Raw genomic sequence first — 22,852 nt, forward strand, 5'->3', positions numbered from 1 at the left:
GCTGAGGTTAACGATTGCAAGCAGTGCGAGACTTTGGTTGCACAACTGTGACGTCTCACGTAGCGCGTTGCTGCAAAGTATTCTGGGTACCGACGTCGTTCACGTTACGGAGCGGCCATCTTTATTTCTGATGAAGCTTCGGTTGCCTTAGCAACGGTCTTCGGGACGGTTGGTCCTGTGCCACACTTGTCTGACAGTGTATCGCGGTTATACACTCATCGATTTTGGTTTATTTTTGGAGATTTGCGTGTCACGGTGATACGCACACCTTTTACTTAACTTTGGTAATTTTGAAGAATACTGGTTTCCTGGTCTGAGTTGGCTCTAATTTTATTTCTTTATTTTTTTTATTATTTTCTCTTCTTAAGAATGTCCGTCAATCAACAAATTAACCAACTCCCCCATTCTCCTGCGTTTTTAGCCAAACCTGGTAAACCCAATCTTATTTGGACAGAATGGTTTGGTCTCTTCGAAAAGAATATCGTTGCTATAGATGCAACTGAGTATTCCCCGGAGAGGAAATTTGCTCTTCTTTTTGGCAGTTTGGGTTTAGCTGCGCAGCGCATTTTTCAGAGTATTCCTCCTATTCCACCTCCTGCTGGTCAATCGGGTGATAGACGGTGGAATGTCTATTTGGAGGCTATTGAAAGACTTAAGAAACAATTTTCCGAATCTCCTAACATTATGTTGGAGCGACATAAATTTTATAAACGGAAACAGGGGGAGGAAGAAAAAGTTGAGGAGTACATTTCAGGGCTGAGAGTGTTAGCTACAACTTGCGAATTTGGTCCTACTGTTCGATGACATGATTAGGGACCAGTTTGTTTTTAATTGTGCTTCTCATAAAATTCAGGAAAGGATTCGAAGCTGCAAAAAACCTCCTCTTTCTGAAGTGATTGACTTGGCTCTTGGTATTGAAAGTTCTGCTATTTCTACTAAAGCCTTGCAAGCTAATTTCTCTTCCAAAGTTAATATGGTATATCATCAAGAAGATTCTGCTGATGAAGGGGTTCTGGGTATTGGGGGGAAGGTTGCTGTTAAAAAATAATTTACAATGCAGAAGAAGTCTCAAATGTTCCGTTATAGATGTGGCTCAAAGTTCCACATAGGTAATTTTCCTAATTGTCCTGCTTTAATTAAGCACTGTTCAAATTGCAGGAGGTTTGGACATTTTCAATAATTTTGTAAGGATCAAAAAAGGTCAGTTCAAGTCAACAACGTTAGTAGTGATATTAAGTCATGTTCAGAGTCTTTTGACAATTTACTACTGACCCTGGATTACAAAGACGATTTGTTGGAAATTAAAGGTCCTTTTTGTGAAGCTTTGATCAATGGAATTCATACTCTAGTTATGGCTGATTCAGGTTCGCCAGTGACCATTCTACCTGACTCTTATTTTTATGAAAATTGGAGTAAAGATGTTCCGTTGGCTTCTCAAGATATTAACCCAAAGGCTTTTTGGGAGAAGGACATTGACATGTTGGGGTTCTTTATGTCTAATCTAGAAGTTCTTGGTCGCTGTATAATGACGAAAGTTTATGTTGCTGTTAAGTGGAAAAACATTGTGGGGTGGAAGGATCTCGCTAAAATGGGGTTGTATTTGCTACCGGGGGACGTTAATCCCATTAAGGTGAGATGTATGGAAGTCATGAGTGTGGGGAATTCTGACATTGACTGCAAGCGCTTACTGGAGGACTTTAAGGAGGTTTTTAAAGGTCGGGTGGGCTGTATAAAAAATGTTGTACATAAAATCAGATTGGTTCCTGACGCTCAACCTGTCATGCATAAGGTTAGGCCTGTCCCGTTGAGTGCTAGGGAGGAGTTAAAAAAATGTTGAAGGATTTGAGTGATCAGAAAATTATACAGTTCACTGAGTCCTCTCAATGGGTCGCCCCAATTGTTGTTGCAAGAAAAAAAACTGGGGAGATTAGGCTCTGTGCGGATTTGAGGGGTTTAAACGGGAATATTGTGGTGGATTGCCATCCCCTACCAAAGATTCACGAACTTCTGGCAAATTTGGGGAGGGCTAAGTGGTTTTCCCTTATCGAAATGAAATCCGCATACCACCAGATTCCTCTGAGTGAGGAGTCTCAGGAACTTACTACGTTTGTCACACCTTTCGGTGCCTATAAGTTCCTGAGACTCCCTTTCGGGCTGGCCTCTGCTGCCAGCATTTTTCAGAGAGTGATGGATTCTTTGTTCAAGGGGTTGGTGGGAGTTCAAGCCTACCAAGACGATATCCTGGTTTTTTCGAAAACTACTGATGAACATTTGATTTTGCTAAAAAAGGTTTTGGGGACTTTGGAAGATAGTGGTATGACAATAAGGGCAGACAAGTGCAAATTTTGTGTTAATGAGCTGGATTACCTAGGTCATACGATTTCGGATAAAGGTATTAGACCTAAATTTTCGGTCATTAGGGCTCTTAAGGAGGCTAAACCTCCTACTGATAAAGATGCTTTGCGCTCTTTTCTGGGTTTAGCAAAGTACTATGCAAGATTTGTTTGTAATTACGCTCAGATGGTTGATCCTCTTTGCTGCCTTCTTAAAAAAGGTCAAAAGCTCATTTGGACGGAAGAGTTGAATGGCGTGTTTGAAAAAGTAAATGACTTGGTTATTTCCGCGAAAGCTTTGCATGCTTTTCGCGATGATTGTGTTTCAATGATCACTGTGGACACTAGTATGAATGGACTGGGTGCAGTTCTTAGTCAACAGGTAAAGGGACAGGAGCAAAAGGTAGCTTTTGCTTCCAGGTCGCTCAAATCTTTTGAAAGAAATTGTAGCACTATTGAGCGCGAGACGCTGGCCTGTGTTTGGGCGGTTCAGAAATTTAAAATGTATATTTGGGGACGGAAATTCCAGATTTTGACGGATCATAAGCCTCTTGCTTTCATTTTTAACAATGTTTCTAGTAGTAATTCAATGTCTGCTAGGTTAACGAGGTTTGTTTCCAAATTGCAGGAATTCAATTTTTTTTTTTTTTTTATTTTATTTTTGGTGCAAAACAAAGATAGTAGGTACATTGTCATCCATCGCATTTCCATACATAAGTTACTAGGTGAATGAGGTGAGACAGTATTCATAAAGGCAAAAACTTATAACATCCACAGTACCACAGTAATATATAGCATTGCGAGTTTCGTCGACGATGTGATGAGTAGGAATATACTTGTGTCGAAAAAATACAGTTTGCAGTTTTGTGTTTTGTTGGCTACTATCTGTCTGAGTCTTGCCGTTCGCACCTTGCAATAAACATAAAACAGTAAAAACAGCACACTTTAGTCCGGCACGTACTTGAGGTAGTAGCTTTCGGCACTCGTAGCACAGTCCATCTGTAAAGAGAGCAGCGTATTGTTGCACAGCCCCCCTATGTCCCACTCCCTCCCATGCCACCTCCCACGGCTGCACCCACCCACCTCCGTTGCGCTCGCCCTATGCACCTAGTTACAGCCCAATCAACGCTCCTCGTCACTGTCCGACCCCCCATCATCATCTTCCTCCAATGGTTCGCAGATATCCCCCCTGTATGCGTTCCAGGATTGCCACACCCCGTTCCATTTACGTGGGTTACCCCTCAATATATACACCGCCCTTTCAGTCAACATGAGCATGTCCATGTTGCGGAGCCATTGGGGTAGCGTGGGGAGATCAGCCGACCCCCACTTCTGTGCTATGTCCCGTTTCGCTGTTACCATCCCCACTGTGACCCAGGTCCTTGCATGAAAGGTGAGGTCAGTCGGCCCCCAGATGTTTAGCAGACAGAGCCGTGAGTCTAGGGTGAGGGTGGTATGAAGAGCTTGGGCCATCGTGCGTATTACCCGTTGCCAGTAGCCAATTAACAATGGACATTCCCACACCGTGTGTATGAAGGTCCCTTCTGCCCCGCAGCCCCTAAGGCAATATGGATGATCCGCCCTGTGCAGTTTGTGAAGTAATGTACGGGTGTAGTAGATTCTGTGAAGAAATTTTAGCTGCACTAGGCGAAATTTAGATGATATGCCTGCTTCACGGGGGGATGCCATGGCTGCGTTCCAGTCATTGTCATCCAGGTCACCCACTTCCGCCATCCATTTGTCCTTCAGTTTCCCCAGTGGATCAGGCATATTGTTAATCAGCTTGCGGTATGTCAGCGATGTCGCCCCTTCTTGCATGAAGTCAGTAAGTAGCCGATCCTCCAGAGGGGAGGATTCGGGCAGGGGTGCGTCTGGTGAGATTGCTGCCTGGAGTGCGTGTCGGACCTGGATGTATCTGTAGAGCTCTGTGTTCCCCAACTCATATTGGTCCTGCAAAGTGGCAAATGAGATCACTCCTTCCCTCGTCCACACGTCCCCCACCGTGGAGATGCCGATGCTGTCCCATTGCGTGAAGCCCTTGGAGCGCCGCAAATGGCCCAACGCCTTTGTGTCCCACAGGGGTGTAAGTTTCGTTATGACGCCATCCCACTTCAACTTTGCCTGCGCCTTGTACCATATACGGACTGTGTGTTTCGTAGGCCCCGTGAGTTTTGCCGCCACTCCACGGTGATACAGTGGGGCCAATAAGGTGTTGGCACCCAGTTGTGCCCTGTCGGCCTTGTACGCTGGGTCTTCCTGCGGGGCATGCATCCATTGGTTAATGATTTTGAGTTGGGCCGCCCAGTAGTACAACTGTACATTCGGAAGGGCGATGCCCCCGTCGTACCACCCCCTGTTCAATTTAGTGTGGGAAATGCGGGCTGGCTGGTTGCCCCATAACAGGCCCGAGATTTGCGCCGTTATTTTCTGGAGGTAGCCTTCCGGCACCAGATACGGGGCGTTCTCCAGCACATATAGGAAGCGCGGCAGAGCCATCATTTTAAATAGTGCCGCACGGCCAAGGAGTGTTAGGGGGAGATCCTTCCAGTGTCGCACGTCTCCTCGGAGACGAGCTAAGGGGGGTAGTAGGTTGAGGCGTGAGAAATCTGCCTCGTTACGGGTGATATGAATCCCCAGGTATTTAAATGACGTGTGGGCCAGCTCCAGTGGGCAGGAATCCGGGAGAGGCGGGAGTGGGCCTCGCAGTTCAAAAATGGTGGACTTAGCCCAGTTGATGGTGTAACCCGAGATTCGCCCATGAGCCGTACAAAGAGCCAGGAGGTTAGGGAGACTCTCCTCCAGATCTGTGAGATAGATCAGCATGTCGTCTGCGTAGAGAGACACTCTGTCCTCCCATAACGGGGTCCATTGTATCCCTCTCAGGAGCTGGGTAGTACGAATCGTAACCGCCAGTGGTTCTAAAACTAAGGCGAAGAGCAGGGGTGAAAGCGGGCAGCCCTGTCGAGTGCCTCTGCCTAGGGGGAAGGTGTTTGAAATATGGCCGTTGGCCGTCACCTGCGCCACCGGGTCCTTGTACAGCATTCGTATCCAGGAAAGGAACACCGGGCCAAAACCCATACGCGTGAGTACTGCAAAGAGGTAGCTCCATTCCACCATGTCAAACGCCATCTTGGCGTCCAAGGAGAGGATGGCAGCCGGTTCTTGCAGTAGTGGAACTCGCGCCAACACGCCATGCACCCTGCGGAGATTTAAAGCAGTGCTGCGGTGTGGCATGAATCCGGACTGGTCCGGGTGGATCAGGTGTGACAGAGTTGGCAAGATCCTGTTCGCCAACACTTTGGCAATAATTTTGGCCTCCGGGTTCAAAAGGGAGATCGGCCTATACGAGGTGCATTCGTTGGGGGGCTTACCTGGCTTCGGTATCGCCACAATAGTAGCCATCCGCTGATCGAGCGGCAGCGTTCCCTGTGTTCTAGAATCCTCGTACATATTGAGTAGGGGTGTGCCTAATGATTCGGCCAAGACTTTCAACCACTCAATGGGTATCCCGCTGGGGCCCATCGCTTTGCCTGGAGGAAGGGCGCCTATGGCCATCTGGATCTCCTCCACCGTGAGAGGTGCGTCTATATCCTCGGACATCTCAGGTGTCAGCTCTGGCAAGGGAACATGGGCAAGGGCAGTCTGCACCTCCCCCTCCTCTACCACTAACTCTGGGGTGTAGACTGAGGCGAAATAATCGGCGAGGACGTTTACTATCTCATCGGGGCGGGTGTGGTTGTTGCCCTGTGGGTCCATGATCTGCAAGATATTCTTCCCCCCCCCCTGTCTTTTGTCTAACCATGCCAGCAATTTACTGGCCTTGTCTCCAATATCGTATACCCTGTGCTGTGTAGCCGCAATGTCCGACATCGTGACCCTGCGCATGTGATCTGTGAGGCGGTGCTGGTGGATCTGGAGTTCGTGGAGCGTGTCGTCAGAGGGGTTCGCCATATGGGCCGTGTTGGCCCGTTCTAGGCCTAGTTCTATCTCGAGGGCCTCCCGTCTGTGCGTCTTTTTGTGATGCACGATCGCTGCTATGGCCTGACCCCGGAACACTGTTTTATATGCCTCCCACAGTATGGAGGGGGAGGCCACCGAGGATTGGTTTTCTTCGAAGTACTGTTGGGTTACCTTCTTAAGATCCTTGTTAATCCGGGGCACTTTGAGGTAGCCCGGGAAAATCGGGAATAGTCTGCGCCGCGCCATGGTCGAAGTGGTGAGTGTCAATGTGAGTGGCGAATGATCGGAGACCCCCCGTGGTAGTATCTCGGTTTCGGCTATCGTAAGGTGTCCATTAATCAAAGTGAAGATGTAGTCTATCCTGGACAGGCTATTGTGTGTGGCCGAGTAGTATGTGTATTGTTGCTGAGTAGGGTGCAGAGCGCGCCATACATCCACCAACCCCTGTGCAGTCAAGAATGTCTGGAGCCTGTTGGGTCCACCTGCGTGCGCACGTGGGGGAAAGCGGTCTTCTGAGTTTGTGAGTGCCATGTTGAAATCCCCACCTAGTAGTAGTTCCCCATCAGGGAGTGTTAGCAGGAACTTGCCCAGATCCGGCAAGGCCTCAGAGTGTAGAGCTGGGGGGATATAGACAGAGACAATATTAAAGAGCTTCCCCTCCCACTGGCCATGCACTGCCGCGAATCTGCCGTGGTCATCCGTTGCTGTAGACTTGACGATGAACTTGGAAGATTTTTTCTGCAGGATGCCAGTACCACGGGACCCCGAGGTGAATTCCGCATGCACTACCATATGATAGCCTCTCCTATCCAGGGCCTTCGTGGCCGCTCCCGACAAGTGTGTCTCCTGCAGGAGAATGAGAGCCGGGCCCCGTCTCCTTATCCCCTGCAGCACTAGCCCTCGCTTGATCTTATCCCCCAGGCCCCTCACGTTCCAGGACATGACAATCAGTGAGTTCTTCGTGGTTGGGCTAACTGTTGCAGCCATTGCTGGACTCCCAATCAGACCTCCCTGCGCCCCGAGTGTGCCAGTAGATCTTGGTTACATAGAACATGCCTAGATACTTAAGTGTGCATAGAACATAAACTTGTAGGACCAAACAGTCCCGTAGAAAAAACTTTTTGAACTCTTCCCCCCTCCCTGCCCCCCTGCTATACGGACTCAAAACTGCCCGCCCCCCCAACTTAGCAGAGTGCATATCCCGTCCCCAAACCAGTGTACTTGCGCGTTGGGGTGAGGGACTCTCCGCAGCCGGCAGTCTCTCATTCATACCCCCGGAGGCCCTTCACCCAGTGTCCAATGGCGGGAAGCGCTTCACAGCTTACTAGTCTCAATACTGAAGTATGAATGAATTGTCCCCAAGCTTTCATTGTTCCTCAGTCTCGTCCACGCCGCCCTCAGCTCCCAAAGAGTCACTGTTGTCCGGCCTCCCACCGGAGGCCTGCGAGTCTCTGCGATGGCCGTCGGCCCGATCCTTTCTGGAGCGATTCGTCCGTCTGTGGTTCTGACCCGGTCTCCATCCCTCGAGCCATTCTTGCACGTTTTCGGGGCAGTCGAAGAACCAGGTTTTGTTCTCCGCTACCACCCGTAGCCTGGCGGGGAATAACATGGAATACGGCAATTCCCTGGACCTCAGTTCCTTTTTCACGTCGAAAAACGTGCGTCGCCGACGGGCGACTTCCGCGGTGTAGTCGGGGAAGATGGCAATGGTGGCGTTCTGGATCTTGAGGGGGGGGGGGAGGACCTGGCTGCCTGTAGGATTGTGTCCCGGTCACGGAAGTTGAACAGACGTGCCACTATGGGTCGCGGGTTAGCCCCTGGCTTCGGTTGGCCACCCGGGACTCGATGGGCCCTCTCCACCGAAAAGAAGTTGGACAGTCCCTTTGGCTTAAGTTCGTTGGTGATCAGGTTCTCTACAAAGAGATCCATCGCCTTCACGCCTTCCGATTCCGGTACCCCTATGATGCGGATATTGTTGCGCCTGGAACGCCCTTCCTGCTCATCCAGCTTCTCCCTGAGCATTCTATTGTCCTGCGCCATCTTCCCCATTTCTCGCTGGAGTTCCGCGACGTCTTCCACCAGTGATTTTGTGATCACCTCCATATTCTTGACCTTCTCCGACATTTTGTGGAGGTCTGCTCTAAGTAGGGTGACGTCCGTGGAGATTCCGCCAACAGTTGTTTGCAGTTGTGCCAATGCTACCATGACGTCGTCCAGCGTGGCCTTCTTTCCCCCAGGGGAGTCGGCTGTTTTACCGGTCTGTTCCTTCCCTGCCGGGGATCCGGCGGGCTTGTCGGAGGTGAAGCGATCTATGCGAGTCTGTGTGACGCCGCCCTTAGGGCCTTTCCCCGCCATGCCGCCGAAGGTTGTGCTCCTCGTGCCCCTACGCGCCAGGATGTAGGGATCAATGCAGGCCCCCAGACCAGTCCGATACAGCACCGAACAGGTCGGGCGAGCTTCTTCGGGGCGGGAGGTGCTCCGTAGGTCGCCAAGTGCGTAGCGACGATCAGGTCACAAGATGGCGGGTACTCACTCCGTTGTCGATGCCCAGGCTCCCGGCACTTTAGGAGATGACCTCCGATGCTGACAGGATTCCAGCCGTCCCCCCCTTGGGCACTGTTTCCTTGATTTGCCTGAGCCGCCGTCTCCGACCTCCTGAGGTGTGGTCGGGTTGGTGAGGCCACCGCCGCGCGGGCACTTCCGGTCCAAGTTCTCCGGCCAGGATGCACTTCCGGCGGGGTGAACAGCCAAGGAAGGTCCCGGCTCTGGAGGTGCTGGCAGGCCGGTCGGAGGCTTCGACGTATCTTTGGCTACGGACGTCGGATTTTCTCGCTGTTTGTCGCTGCTCACTCCGCCCGGTCCTGGGATCCGGTGCCTGCCTTTGGGGCTTGAAGTTGTAACGGATTTTGTGTCGGATCGACGAAGAGGCCGCTTCAGCCGCGGAGCTCGTCCCTTATGCTGCCGCCATGATCGGCTGCTAGCCACGCCCCCCCAGGAATTCAATTTTGACATCAAGCACATCCAGGGAAGTAAGAATTTTCGTGCTGACTGTTTGTCGAGAATGTTGATGGAGAAGGATGATGAGGAAAATTTTTATGAGGATGAGGTGGAATGTGTAGCAGTTTTGGATGCAGTAGAGAATTATGATTCTTTTGTCTCAGAGGAGGATTGGATGAAAGTTTGTTTAGATGATTTGGTGCTGTCTAGGGTTTTATCCTTTTGCAAAGGTTGTTGGCCTGAGGTTAGAAATCTTTCGGGTGATCTTAGGAACTTTGCATTGGTTGCAGACGAAATTCTGGTGTGGGATGGTATTATTCTTAGAGGTGATAAGTTTGTCCCTCCTTCCAGTTTGAGGAAGGTCATCATAAAAAAGGACGTGAGGGTCACTTAGGTGTAACTAAAACTTGCATGAAAATTAGACAACACTATTGGTGGCCGGGGTTGGAAGCACAGGTTAGAGGTTTGATTGATGGTTGTGAGGAGTGTTTGCTTTCTGATAAGCACTGGAAGATGCCAAAATTATCGTTACATCCCACTGAATTCCCTGAGGAAGCTTGGATCAAGGTGGGGCTCGATTCTTCAGGGCCCTATTTAGTTCTTTCGGAGGAGTTCAGATATCTGATTCTTGCGGTGGATTATCATTCTAAGTGGATGTATTATAAGTTTGTTGAGGCCCCTAATACTGAAAACACTGTTTTGTTTTTAAGTAAGTTGTTTTTGGTGGAGGGGGCGCCCAGATGTTTAGTCACGGATAATGGAACGCATTTCATGTCTGAGAGAATGTGTTCGTTTTTAGGATCTCTGGATATTAAACATCTGAAGGTTGCAAAGTATTCTCCCGCTTCCAACGGTTTGGTTGAGCGTGGCAATAAAATCCTTAAAGAAGGAATCCAGACTGCTATTGCTGCTGGTTTAGATGTTAGATCGTTTGTAGAGCAGAAAATATGGAATTATAATGTGTCTCCTCATTGGACCACAGGAGTTACTCCTTTTGAGTTACTTAGGGGTAGAAAAGTTAATTCTTTACTTCTACCTTCTTGGCTAGCTAGTAAATTTGAAGGGAAGTTGCATTCTGTTCATTTATCAGAGACTGTGGAGCGTAGGCAATATCGTATGAAGAAGAATTTTGACAAAAAGGGTTCTGTTGATGATGTTGATATAACTGTTGGTGACTGGGTGTTATGTAAGAAACCTTTCGCAGTTAGGAACTGTGAGTCGCATTTCTATGATCCTGTTAAGGTTTGTAAGGTTGCTAAAGGTTCTGTTTTTCTTAATGGGAGAGGTTGGTGGAATAAGAGACAGGTGGTTAAATTGAGAGAGGATCAAACTGACTTAATTAGGAAAAGAAAGATGAGTTGTTGTCCTAACGAATTGGAATGGACATTTTGGTTACAAGACCAGGGTGGCAGAAGTGTAAATGTGGCTCCAGGATCTAGTGGTGTTCCTGCTCCTAATGTTGCTGTTTCACGTCAAGGGGGTAATGCTGTGGGCAGTTCGGTTAGGAGTGGTCGCACTATTAGATTGCCTGCTAGGTATGAGAATTTTGTTACTTACTAAAATTTTTGGTTTTCTTTTGCTTATAATCCATGTATGATTTTTCATGTTTTTGTTTTAATGTTGTTTTTTTTGTTTTTCATATTAAAGGGGGAGGTGTTGTAGTGGGTCTGAATTGGTCGGGGAATGTTTGGTATGTAACCACGTTAGGATTGTTGGAATGCTTTGTATGTTACCACGTTAGGAATGCCGTGTATTGTGGTTGGAGTGTGCGTTACCGAGGATTCGATCAGCTGTGTCAGTTGATGATCGTGATCCAAGGGAATGTACTGCTCTGCGCTGTGGCTGAAGATCTTGTTTCCAATAAATAAGATTTGAGTTTTAATCCAACCTGGTTTCACAGGAATTCATCTTGTTACAGATATGCCACTGGGAGTGTCCAAGTCAGAACTATTTCATGATTAATGGGCCCAAACACTAAAAAAGAAAAAAGTCCATCTAGCCAGCTTTATGTAATAGACGAATCTGACTGCCAGGAATAAACAAATGATGTTTATTTCAAGTGCAAGAGAATAACTGGTGTTCCCATCAGTAGCTAGCGAGCAACTGACCAGTTAGAACACAACGAATGGAAGCTACATCATAACATAATGACCAGATAGAATATTCCATTTAAAGTGGAAAACACACGAAAGAAAGATGGAAGAATACAACACTTTACATCAGTTATAATGTACATTCCTGAATGTTCCTTTGAAGAAGTCAGCTTGGGTTTTGAGAAACATTGTGACATCATGCATTGGAAGGCCCTTTTAAAAAGAACTTCCGAGTGCAGCTGGGATGCAAGCATAAGACAGAGCGGAAGAGGTAGCGCCGAGAATGAAGGAGGGCATTTATGGTGGAGGGGGCATCATGCACATTCCAGGCAGGGGCATTAAAGGCTGAGAGGTGATGTGGGAGTTTAAAGAAGAAACCACAACCAACAAGCCACCCCTAAAGGGTTATCACTGCTGACGGGCTGAAGCTGATAGAGATGGGGTGGGCTGCTTACCGAGTCTACAGGGAATCCTCAGACAGACCTTTGTTGACGAGCTCAGGTGAATGAGGCGTGAAACACAATGGTGTGTTGGGCTGGAAAACGCGAGCGACTTAACAAGAACGCATTCATTTAGCCACCAAAATTGGTACAATAAACACAAGAATAAAAAGGAAACTCGCTTTATTAATGGCTGCTCACTACTAAAAAGAGCACAGCACGTGAAAGGGGCATCTTTATAACCAATCAACAGTCATCTGGGTTACAGAAATATTTGAAGACTAAATATCTCTCATCAAAGAAAAAAAGCTAACGCAAAGTCGTGGTTTGCATCCCAATCAGGATTACTCATCTTTTCATCTTTCTGAGGCCGATACAATGAGTACCACTGAGTTGGATAATAGCATCACCTGATGCTACCAAAGCTAGAAAATGGAGAAAGAGATTATCATATTGAGCAATCGCAATAAGTCAAAATACCAACTGTATAAAAATCACAGTTGTATAAAAAATGATTAGTTATTGTATGGAAAGGCCAAGTGGGATGGCGTGACTTGAAAGCAGTAAACCTATTACAAACCAATTAAGAAGAGTTGAATTGGGGTTAGACGGGCCCACGGTGCTGCCAGGGAATTACCAATGTGCAAACTTTATTGTAAAGGTCCTTGTTACGTCTGCGCGGGCCCTTCACAATGATGAAAACCTGCTGCAAACACTTGTATAAAAGGACTGCTTACGCTTCGAGACGCACCATTCAGCAAGTGAAATGTGACAAGGGGGAGGAAGCGATACTGACTCGCCCGAGCTAGCTCAGGCAGACCAATTAGAGTTAATTGTGCGCTCAAAGCGCCAGACACGGCGAGCGGCGAAACTCGAGCTTCAGATGAAATCCTGTCGGACTGCCCCGCTGTTAATTCCATGCTTTGTGCGATGTAATTGGGTAATGATACATCGCGAAGTGCAATCTTCAAATTACAGGAGCGTGAAGGGAAGTGCTACATGGGCAGTATTTTATTTTATTCTTCAAACGTCACCGATTCGGAAACATTAAGTGGAACAGCAGCTATCCAAGAACGGCTTTATTCTGTGACAGACAGCTATGACCACGAATGAACACGGAGGCATTAACCGCCCTATTTTAAGTCAGTCGAATCGAATTTAGGTGCAGAAATAAAGAGTGGCCGGAATGAAGGTGTCTCTTTTCAGCCGCCATCTGCATGACGTCATGAGCTGTCAACAAAACCAAGCGCTGCTCTGTCTAATACAGAGCCAGAGGGTCCGAGGCGCTAGAAGCGCATCCGCGACAAGGGGCGCGAACGTTCATCAGGCAGGTCCTCTCGCTGGGGGCCCGGGTCGCCTCATCCCGATTCCATCACAGGTGTCGGACTCAAACCCCCCGGCCAGACATCCACGAACACAAACCACCCCGCAGCATCGAAGAGAAGCTCAACCCTCGGCAGAGGGTTACAGCTGTCAGTCAACACTGCAGAGCACGGGAGCTCTCCAGAGACACCGGGAACTCATGAGAACCGGACACCCCCTGAGCCAGGGGCCAGGGAGGGCCCAGGGAACCACCCACACAGAGAAGGCAACGTCCCACTGAGTCTACAGCCACACCCGAGCAGAGCCGGCAGAAAAGACAAGCATCGCTAATGCATCGGTTTCGCCTCTGTAATGAACAAAGAGCGGGTTTCATCAATCATCGTCTGGTAGAAGGAAATAGTTCCCCGACAAATAACACGGGAGTGGAGCGGATGTGGAGCAGTGGCCAGAGCTGCAGACTCCAGAGCTGGGGATCCCAGTTTACACGTCCGCAAAATCTTGTGATTCTATGCAAATCACTTAGTCTCTCCAGGTAATTGTTATATAAACATGCTGCAAGAGTAAAAGGCAAAACTTTATGAAAATATAGCTCCACCAAAGCAGATGTTAATAGTATTTCGGGGGAAGAAAAAGGTTAAGAGACATAGACAAGGAACAAGCATTGGTATATGCAGGAAAATATGCTACAGCCTATAGAAATAGAGGAAAGGTAAGTGGCATGCACAGGGACCAATGAGAAGCCAGGAAAGAGAGGAGGCGGATGTAAGTTTCTATTAAAAACAATAGATTTCTCAAGCACAGCGCTCGAGCAGGCGAAACCTAAAAAACCATATAACAAGGATGTAGCAGAAGTAGGACAACCTAAGTCTAACTAACACATTTCAAATGCAGGGCCGAAAGAAGGTGGGAATCGGGGATAGTAAAAATCTCCCACGATGCAGTAGACTTACTGTGTAGCATTGGCGGCCAATGCTATCCAGACGTTGTGGCATGGAAAGATGCGAAAAGCAATTCCATGAAGGAAGCCCCCAAGGAAGGCAACACATTGGTGAACACCTCAAGCGGCCCAGAGCCCCAGAGGAAGACAAGAAACGTATAACGTACATTTGTGGCAGCACTCCCATGAACTCAAAAGGAGGGAGAAGGTGACCTCAAGCAACCATCAAACATGACCATGGAAGGTACGGAAGCCACCAAAAAGAACATCAGAAAAATCCTCTTACGGGTTGGGTGACATTAACGAAGCAATTGATGTGACAAACCCTCAAATACTCAGAAGTCAATAATCAAGTGGAACTCCCTGACGAGTCATCACAAAGACGAGAGCATACATCACATCCTTCATTCATCCTTGGGAACAGGGATGATGGCCACATTGTCACAATCAAGTCATAAGAAACTGGAAGCCTTTTCAAGTGCTCATTGGGCCAGGGGTCTGAAGTCATGGAAATAGACAAGCCAAAAAGTTTCGAGAAACGGAGTCCCAGGTCCAATAGGCCAACCACATTCTGCTCCCATAAGCCTGCAAACTGCAGCCTTCCCACACTGGCGAGTGGTTTTAAAGGGAGTGTAGGAACTAGGACAGGAAAGTCAAGACTGCTGTGAGCCGGACAAAAAAGGCAGATTGGCTCGATCTGTATGGACAAAGCCCAACTTCCTCCACCATCACTGACAAAAACAAAGCCTGGAAAATTTAACAATTAAGAAGTGGGAAATTATGGGTCATCTTCAAGACTGGGAATTGTGGAAGGACAAGACTGAAACTGGATTTGCCACATGATGACGAAAAGCAGTAAATAACAGATACCTATTGTAGGGTAGAAACAGCCAAGGCAAAATGTTCCTTATACTGAGTAACATCCACCTTCCTATCAATTTAGTCCAATGGGATAAAGCTACAGACTAATGCAGGTGAGGTCTGCAAATCGACCACAAAAGAGAGAAGTACACAACAACTCCTTCAAAGGAGCATGCTTTACTCCAAAACCTTCCAGGGAGCAATGTCCTGACAGGACGTTTCTACCAACAGGACTATGAGAATCCTCCGATGAAGGGTAAGAAGAACAGGAAGGTCACTCTCCAGGGCCAGACTGGCTGTAGGGGTGGGGGCCGGTTGCGTGGTCATGGGGCTGGTTTAGTCACTGGGAGCCCGTTTTGCAGCAATGCTGAAATATCATTCCCCTGTAACTAAAGCAAGAGCAGTGCTTTTCACTAGCGTCCTCCCCAAACAGAACCCCGCGCCCAGGGATGGTCGAGCAGCCATCTGCCAGCCCTGTCAGTCTCTATCAAGAGTATCTGCCTGCCGAGTACTTTCCTGTGACGAGGAGGGAACCCTAAGACCCCCCGTAGCAGAAATGAGAATCAAAATATCCCTTCGATCTTGCTCTAATGAGAGTACTTGTTGGACACAATGATAGGGCTGTTTCTAGAGGCCATCGCCCCTCCCTAATATCCAAGTCAGTAACATCAGACAACGCAGGAAGTGGCCAAGAGGGAGCAAGGACATGAGCATGCATCATCAAAATGAGCAACAGCAGGACAGGAAATGCAATGACAGCCCAAGGTGCAAGGGCTTGTAACAGTGTGGTGATAACCAAAAGAGCAGGAGGATTTTGAGTCAGGTTGAAGGCATAGAGGGCACATGTGGCGATATCTGGTCCCACCCCAGAATAGATTGGTAAAGGTCTACTGCCCCCCACAGAACATAGAGGTCCATTTCCAACAACCGCTGAGAGCCATACACCCATCCCACAGCATAAAGATCACATGGGCGGTATAGCATGTTATGTTATGTTATGTTATTTTTTGTCTTGTATAGCGTACGGCTACTCAGAAGAGTGTCCCGGCGCTTTATTGCAGACCTGTATCACAACACAACAGAGAAAAAAAAGGCAGACAAGAAGAGAGATCCCTAGCTAATAATGAAACCTTATCAGTACATAGTAAAAAGCCAAGTTTTGAGGCCCTTCCTAAATGCCTGTAGATTCGAGGTGCTACGCAGTGTCACTGGCAGAGTGTTCCAGAGCTGCGGGGCCAGCAGTCTGAATGATCGACCTCCTATACGTGCCCTTTTTATCCGAGGGACCACAGCTAGAAACAAAGACCCCGATCTCAAGCATGACAACACAATTTAAACATGGTGGTCCCCTCCATGGCAATGCATTCCTAGCATCTCACTACTGCCCCGCTGGTTAAAATATTTGACACAAAACCTATTATGACATAATCTTAAAAAACAAACATCTTCAAAGTATGATTATTATAACAAAGCAGTTCCAGACACTAGAAAAGGAATTCCTATCTGCAACCTCTGGGGACATTTTGATATTACCTGTTTTCCCGTCCACAGAGGACATGGTTTCAGAATAGCAGGTGACAGCATTTTTACACGCCCCTTCTTGTCAGTCAGTCCTCGGTAAACCAGAGCCATGTACTGATCTCTTGAAAAGAAGCGTCCTCGAATTGTCATGCGTGTCCCAGAAACCATGTGATCTTGAATCAAACCTGCCAGTGGTTTTCCATCCTAGAAGACATGAAGCAGGTAAACATGTTAGTGGAGTACGAGTAGGGGAAATGTATATGTTAATGTTACACATCCTGCCAAAGCCATTAACAAACACTGCCAATGTTGGTCACGGATATCAGCAGTATTAGTGATAAGCACCAGGCCCTGGCACCATGACAATGCTGTCATCGTCCACCACTGCTCTTAGAACCTATTTTCTCCTGTATCTTCGTCTGCGACCATGTTCTGTGCTCCGTTGCCTTTCGGCTGAGTTCGCGCTAGTCAAATACCACATACATACACAGCAGCAGAATATGGTGACCAATGAACCACTGTAGAAAACCCATGCTGTGGGGTGTATTTGAGTTTATGGTCAGCAGTAGGGATGACTGACAGTGGGATTTGTGGCATGTCACCATTCATCAGTGGGAGAAACAATAGCTGATGCGGTCTCAGCAGAGGGCTAAATATTGCAGCCACTAGCTTAAAGCTCATCCTTCATGCTACTGTTTGATGGGATGTATTATTTTAACCTTTTAAACTCCTTTGCTTCCATAATATGAATTAACGTATACTCTTGGATGGAATTACCGCCATCTTAGCTGACGTACAGCAAGAGAAGTATTCCATTAGGCTGAAGAAGAGATGTACCAGCAGTCATATTAAAAAAGCACACACGGACCATACCAAACCCTCACCACACACACCACCAACTTTCATGGAAAAACTTGTCCTGTAACTCTTATCCCATAAAACGTACACTTAAATAGCAGACCTCAGGTTTCAACCAAAAACCTGCTGCTGCATTAAAAAAATACACTACCTCGGCAATACAGAAACAGATGTCAAAGGCTATATTTACATCCTTGACTGGAAGTCTCAGATCTACAATCAGCCATACACATGATCTCTTGGATGGACTACTCTGCAATCCCCTTATTAGCCCTATTTTAGTCCGCAACTTCCCAACATCCTGTGATTCTATGCAAATCACTTAGTCTCTCCAGGTGATAAATTGTTATATAAATATGCTGCAGGAGTAAAAGGCAACACTTTATGAAACTATAGCTCCACCAAAGCAGATGTTAACAGTATTTCGGGGTAAGAAAAAGGTTTAGAGACACAGACAAGGAACAAGCATTGGTAAATGCAGGAAAATATGTTAGAGCCAATATAAATGGATGAAAGGTAAGTGGCATGCACATGAACCAATGAGAAGCCAGGAAAGAGAGGAGGCGGATGTAAGTCCCTTTTAAGTTTCTATTAAAAACAATAGATTTCTCAAGCACAGCATTTTTCTTAACAAGCACCCACTGGACCAGCTCTGTAAAAAAATATAAATACCACTCTACCAACAGCACAATCCTGCCCCAACAAAAGCACAGTGCTGCCAAACTCAACTGATATACTACATTTGATTCTTTCATAACACAAATTGCAGAGACTGTTGAACTCCAAGGCACTTTCCAAATAGAGAAACAGCTTGTTCAACAGGATTGAACTACTTGGATAAGACGAAAACACAACTTTTAATTTTTATATAACAGTTCCTTCAGAACAGAACCATAACAAAATAAACGTGGTCCATAAGCCCTTCAAAATCCTAATCTAGTCAGAGTCAACCTACTTTGACCCTATATCTAACAAAGTCAGCAATAATGCAAATGCTACTTACCAGTATGCATCTGTTCTTGGCATGTAGGGCTGCTGACATTCATATCTGTGCATAGATCGCCGCCTAGTGTTGGGTCCGGATGATTGCACATTGTTGTCCTGGAAGAGTCTTCGAAGTATCACGAGATAGGTGGCTCCTCCCCTGGACTACAGTGCGCATGGGCATCGCCTCCATCCCCAGATTGTTTTTAGCCATTGGCAGAGATGGAGTGAAGAATGTGAGTGATGGCCATGCTATGAGCATATACATATATACTGAATGAAATACTGCAGCTGCTACAGGCGGCGGGGAGGAGGGTGGGCGATATGAATGTCAGCAGCCCTACATGCCAAGAACAGATGCATACTGGTAAGTAGCATTTGCAGTTCGAGGCATGTGGGCTGCTGAATTCATATCTGTGCATAGAATACATAGCAGTCCCTCCATTAACGGCGGCCGCCCGTGCCAGCTGCAGCAGTCTGAAAAAGCGTTTTTAGAACAGCCTGACCAACAGCTGCCTGCTGCTTGGAATGCACGTCTACGCAGTAGTGCTTAGTGAAAGTATGTGTGGTAGACCATGTGGCTGCCCTACAGATATCTTCTAAGGGAATGTTACCTAGGAAAGCCATAGAGGCCCCCAACTTCCTGGTGGAGTGGGCCCTTGGTGGGATAGTGAGAGTGCGCTTAGCTTTAGCGTAACAGATCTGAATACATTTCACTATCCACCTAGCGATCCCAGCTTTGGAGATAGCGTTTCCCTTGTGGTGTGTGGCAAAAGCAACAAAAAGCTGCTTGGTTTTGCGAAAATCTTTTGTCCTGTCTACATAGTACATCAAGGCCCTCTTAACATCAAGGGTGTGGAGCATGCGCTCCGCCAGCGTCTCTGGGTTTTGGAAAAACACCGGCAATTCAATTGTCTGATTTATGTGGAATTGTGATACCACTTTGGGTAGGAATTTAGAGTTAGTGCGGAGCACCACCCTGTTAGCATGTACCTGGAAGAAAGGTTCTTGGATGGTGAGCGCCTGCAGCTCGCTAACCCTCCGTAGCGATGTAATCGCTACTAAGAACGCAACCTTCCAAGTCAGAAATGAAGCTCACAAGAGTGCAGTGGCTCAAAAGGAGGACCCATCAGCCTTGTAAGAACCACATTGAGGTTCCATTCTGGAGCTGGTGGGGTCCTTGGTGGAATGACCCTTTTGAGTCCTTCCAGAAAGGCCTTGATAGCAGGGACCTTAAAGAGTGACAGATGTTGTCTATTCTGGAGGTATGCTGCCATAGCAGACAGGTGAATGCGGATGGAAGAGTACGCCAGATTACATTGATACAAGTGGAACAGGTAACAAATGATGTTTTGAATGGAAGCATCTAGCGGGTCAATATCGTGGTTAACACAGTAGATGACAAACCTCTTCCATTTAGCCGCATAACAAGCTCTAGTAGTGGGCTTACTTGCCTCCCGGATGATGTTCATGCAATCGGGAGGAAGATTGAGGTAGCCAAACTCTAGGACTTCAGGAGCCAGATCGCCAGGTTGAGCTGTTGCGGGTCTGGGTGCTGAATGTCGCCATGGCTCTGCGTCAGAAGGCTGGGAGTGAGATGAAGCCTTTGATGCGGTACCACGGAGAGTTCCAGAAACGTGGTGTACCATGGTTGGCGAGCCCACGTTGGAGCAACCAGGATGAGAGTCATCGAGTGCTGCCTGAGCTTGCGTGCCACCAGCGGTATCAGAGGTGCTGGGGGAAAAGCGTACGCAAATCTGCCTGACCAGTTCATCCACATCGCATTGCCCTGTGATTGCGGGTGTGGGAATCTGGCGGCGAAGCTTTGGCATTTTGCGTTTTCCTTTGTGGCGAACAGGTCTATCTCTGGATGACCCCACTTTTGGAAGTACGGTTGGAGTACTGATGGATGTATCTCCCACTCGTGCATTTGATGGCTGTGTCTGCTGAGCAGATCCGCCATCTGATTGTCTTTGCCCGGGAGATGCTCTGCCATGAGGAAGATGTTCCTCTGAATGGCCCACTTCCACATGCTCTGAGCCAGATGAGACAGCTGTGGAGAGTGTGTGCCTCCCTGCTTCTGAATGTAGTACATGGCCGTCATGTTGTCCGTCCGGATCAACACGACTTTGTTGCACAGATGTACTTTGAACGCCTTTAAGGCCATGAAGATTGCCATCAGTTCCAACACATTGATGTGCATCTTCCTTTGCTGTAGTGTCCATAGTCCCTGCACTGTGTAATGGAGTACATGCGCTCCCCAGCCTTGGAGAGAGGCGTCCGTTGTCAGGATAATCTGTGGCACAGGCTCTTGGAATGGTCGGCCCCTGCAAAGGTTTTGTGGATTCCACCAATGCAGAGAGTTGTATGCCCGACCGCTCACCAACACTAGGTCTGTCAGTTGCCCATGAGCCTGAGTCCACTGACGTGCTAGGCACTCCTGAAGCGGACGCATATGTAGTCTCGCGTGCGGGACAATGGAGATGCAGGAGGCCATCATGCCTATCAACTGCATGAACACCTTCGCTGGAAGCGAGTGCTGAGGTCTGAACCGCTGGATCAGCGCCTGGATACTGGCGATTCTCACCGAATTTGGCTGCGCAGTGGCTGCCAGAGTGTTTATCGTCGCGCCCAGATACTGTCGCACGTGGGCGGGCTGGAGATGGGACTTTGGATAGTTCAGAGAGAATCCCAGATCGTGCAGGAGATGAATGGTGCGTGACACATGGTCGACGCACTGTCGTTCTGTCTTTGCCTGAATGAGCCAGTCGTCCAGGTAGGGAAAGACGTGGACGTTTTGGCGACGGAGATGCGCGGCCACAGTCGCTAGGCACTTTGTAAATACCCTTGGCGCCGTGGTGACCCCGAACGGCAGAACCCTGAACTGGTAATGCTGGTCTAAAATCGTGAATCTGAGATACTTCCTGTGGGAAGGATGCAGGGGAATATGAAAGTAGGCATCTTTCAGATCCAGCGTAGCCAGGAAGTCCCCCTGCCGAAGCAGGGGAAGCACCTGCTGCAACGTGAGCATATGGAAGTGCTCCGAGAGGATGTACCAGTTTAGGGGCCTGAGGTCCAGGATTGGCCTGAGGGATCCGTCCTTTTTGGGGATCAGGAAATACAGGGAGTAAACCCCTGTTCCCCGCTCCTGGAATGGAACAAGCTCTATCGCCCCTTTTTGCAGCATGACTAGAACTTCTTGCTGCAACAAGGTCAAGTGCTCGCCTGACATAGGACGGCTCCTTGGGGGCATGTCCGGTGGAATGGAAGTAAGCTCTAGACAGTACCCGTACTGGATAAGAGACCTCACCCACCTGTCCGTGGTGATGGACTTCCACGCCGGCAGGAACTGCTGGAGTCTCCCCCCAACCGGTGTTGTATGGTCGGGGGGCAGTGACAAGACGTCACTGTTTGTTGGTGGTGGTGGACCTGGAGCTATTGTTTCCACGTCCCCTGCCCTTGATGTTATTGCCTCTGTAACCACCTCTACCTTTGTTGTTGTATGAGGTCTGGGTGTTACTCTTGTAATATTGTGTGGACTGCGATGCCTGACCCCTTGAGGTGCCTCTGGAAGTGGAGCGGCGAAAGGAACCACCCCGAAACTGCTGACTTTGTAAGGCCCCCATGGACTTGGCAGTTTCAGTATCTTTTTTCATTTTTTCCAGGGTCGCGTCCACCTCAGGTCCAAACAGGTGGTCAGGGTTAACTGTTTGATTAAGTATTGTAGTTTGGATGTCAGGTTTGAACCCTGAAATTCTAAGCCAGGCATGGCGTCTAAGCAACACACTGGTATTGATAGCCCTGGAGGCTGTTTCTGCCACATCCAGTGCACATTTGATGGATGCATTCGTAATGAGTTTTCCCTCCTGAATCAGCATCTCTCCTGCCTCCTTGTATTGGTCAGGCAAGTGTTGCAGTATGGCCTCTAAGGTGTCATAATGGGCCCTATCATAACGTGCAAGCAGGGCTTGTGTGTTAGATATTCTCCAGATATTAGCTGCCTGCGCAGCAATCCGTTTGCCTGAGGCCTCAAAGATCTTGGACTCTTTGTCTGGGGGAGGAGCGTCACCAGTAGTGTGGGAGTTCGCCCTCTTCCGAGCGTTGGAAACAACCAAGGAGTCCAATGGCAAGTGTCCCTTGATATATGTAGGATCCGTGGGCGCTGCCTTATATTTCCTGTCGATGCGAGGGTTGACCACACGCGCCCGGGTGGGCTCCTTGAAGACCTCCGCTGCATGTTTAAGCACTCCTTTAAGCATCGGCAGTGTTTTGACTGACTTTTCAGCTACTGAAAAAGTGTCGAACAAGAAGTCCACATTCACGGGGTCTGAGTGCAGCTCGACGTCGTGGTTCGCCGCAGCTCTCTCGATCAGAGCGTTAAAGGCCGCCGAGTTCTCAGTCGGGGACGTCTTCGCCGCAAAAAGTTGCGCGTCCTGGCCCGATTGCGGGTCCTCTGGGTCGCCTCCGGCTGACCAAGGTTCGTGCTCCTCCTCCGGATCCGAGTACGCCGGATAGTTGTACTCGGCGTCTTCCTCGTCCGCATCG

At 48.3% G+C, this 22,852-nt stretch overlaps 1 protein-coding gene across 1 annotated transcript in view; it reads right to left on the reverse strand.

Moving 5' to 3' along the window:
- The window catches only part of POLR1A (RNA polymerase I subunit A), a 565,818-nt gene that overhangs the window by 357,877 nt on the left and 185,089 nt on the right, over nt 1-22,852 (reverse strand). Inside the window, exon 14 of the mRNA XM_086964251.1 lies at nt 16,478-16,669. Coding sequence (XP_086820377.1) covers nt 16,478-16,669 — 192 coding nt within the window. The remainder of the gene's footprint in view (nt 1-16,477; nt 16,670-22,852) is intronic.

The sequence above is a fragment of the Lissotriton vulgaris genome, chromosome 3_2 (genome assembly GCF_964263255.1).
Source record: "Lissotriton vulgaris chromosome 3_2, aLisVul1.2, whole genome shotgun sequence".
Taxonomy (NCBI): domain Eukaryota; kingdom Metazoa; phylum Chordata; class Amphibia; order Caudata; family Salamandridae; genus Lissotriton; species Lissotriton vulgaris.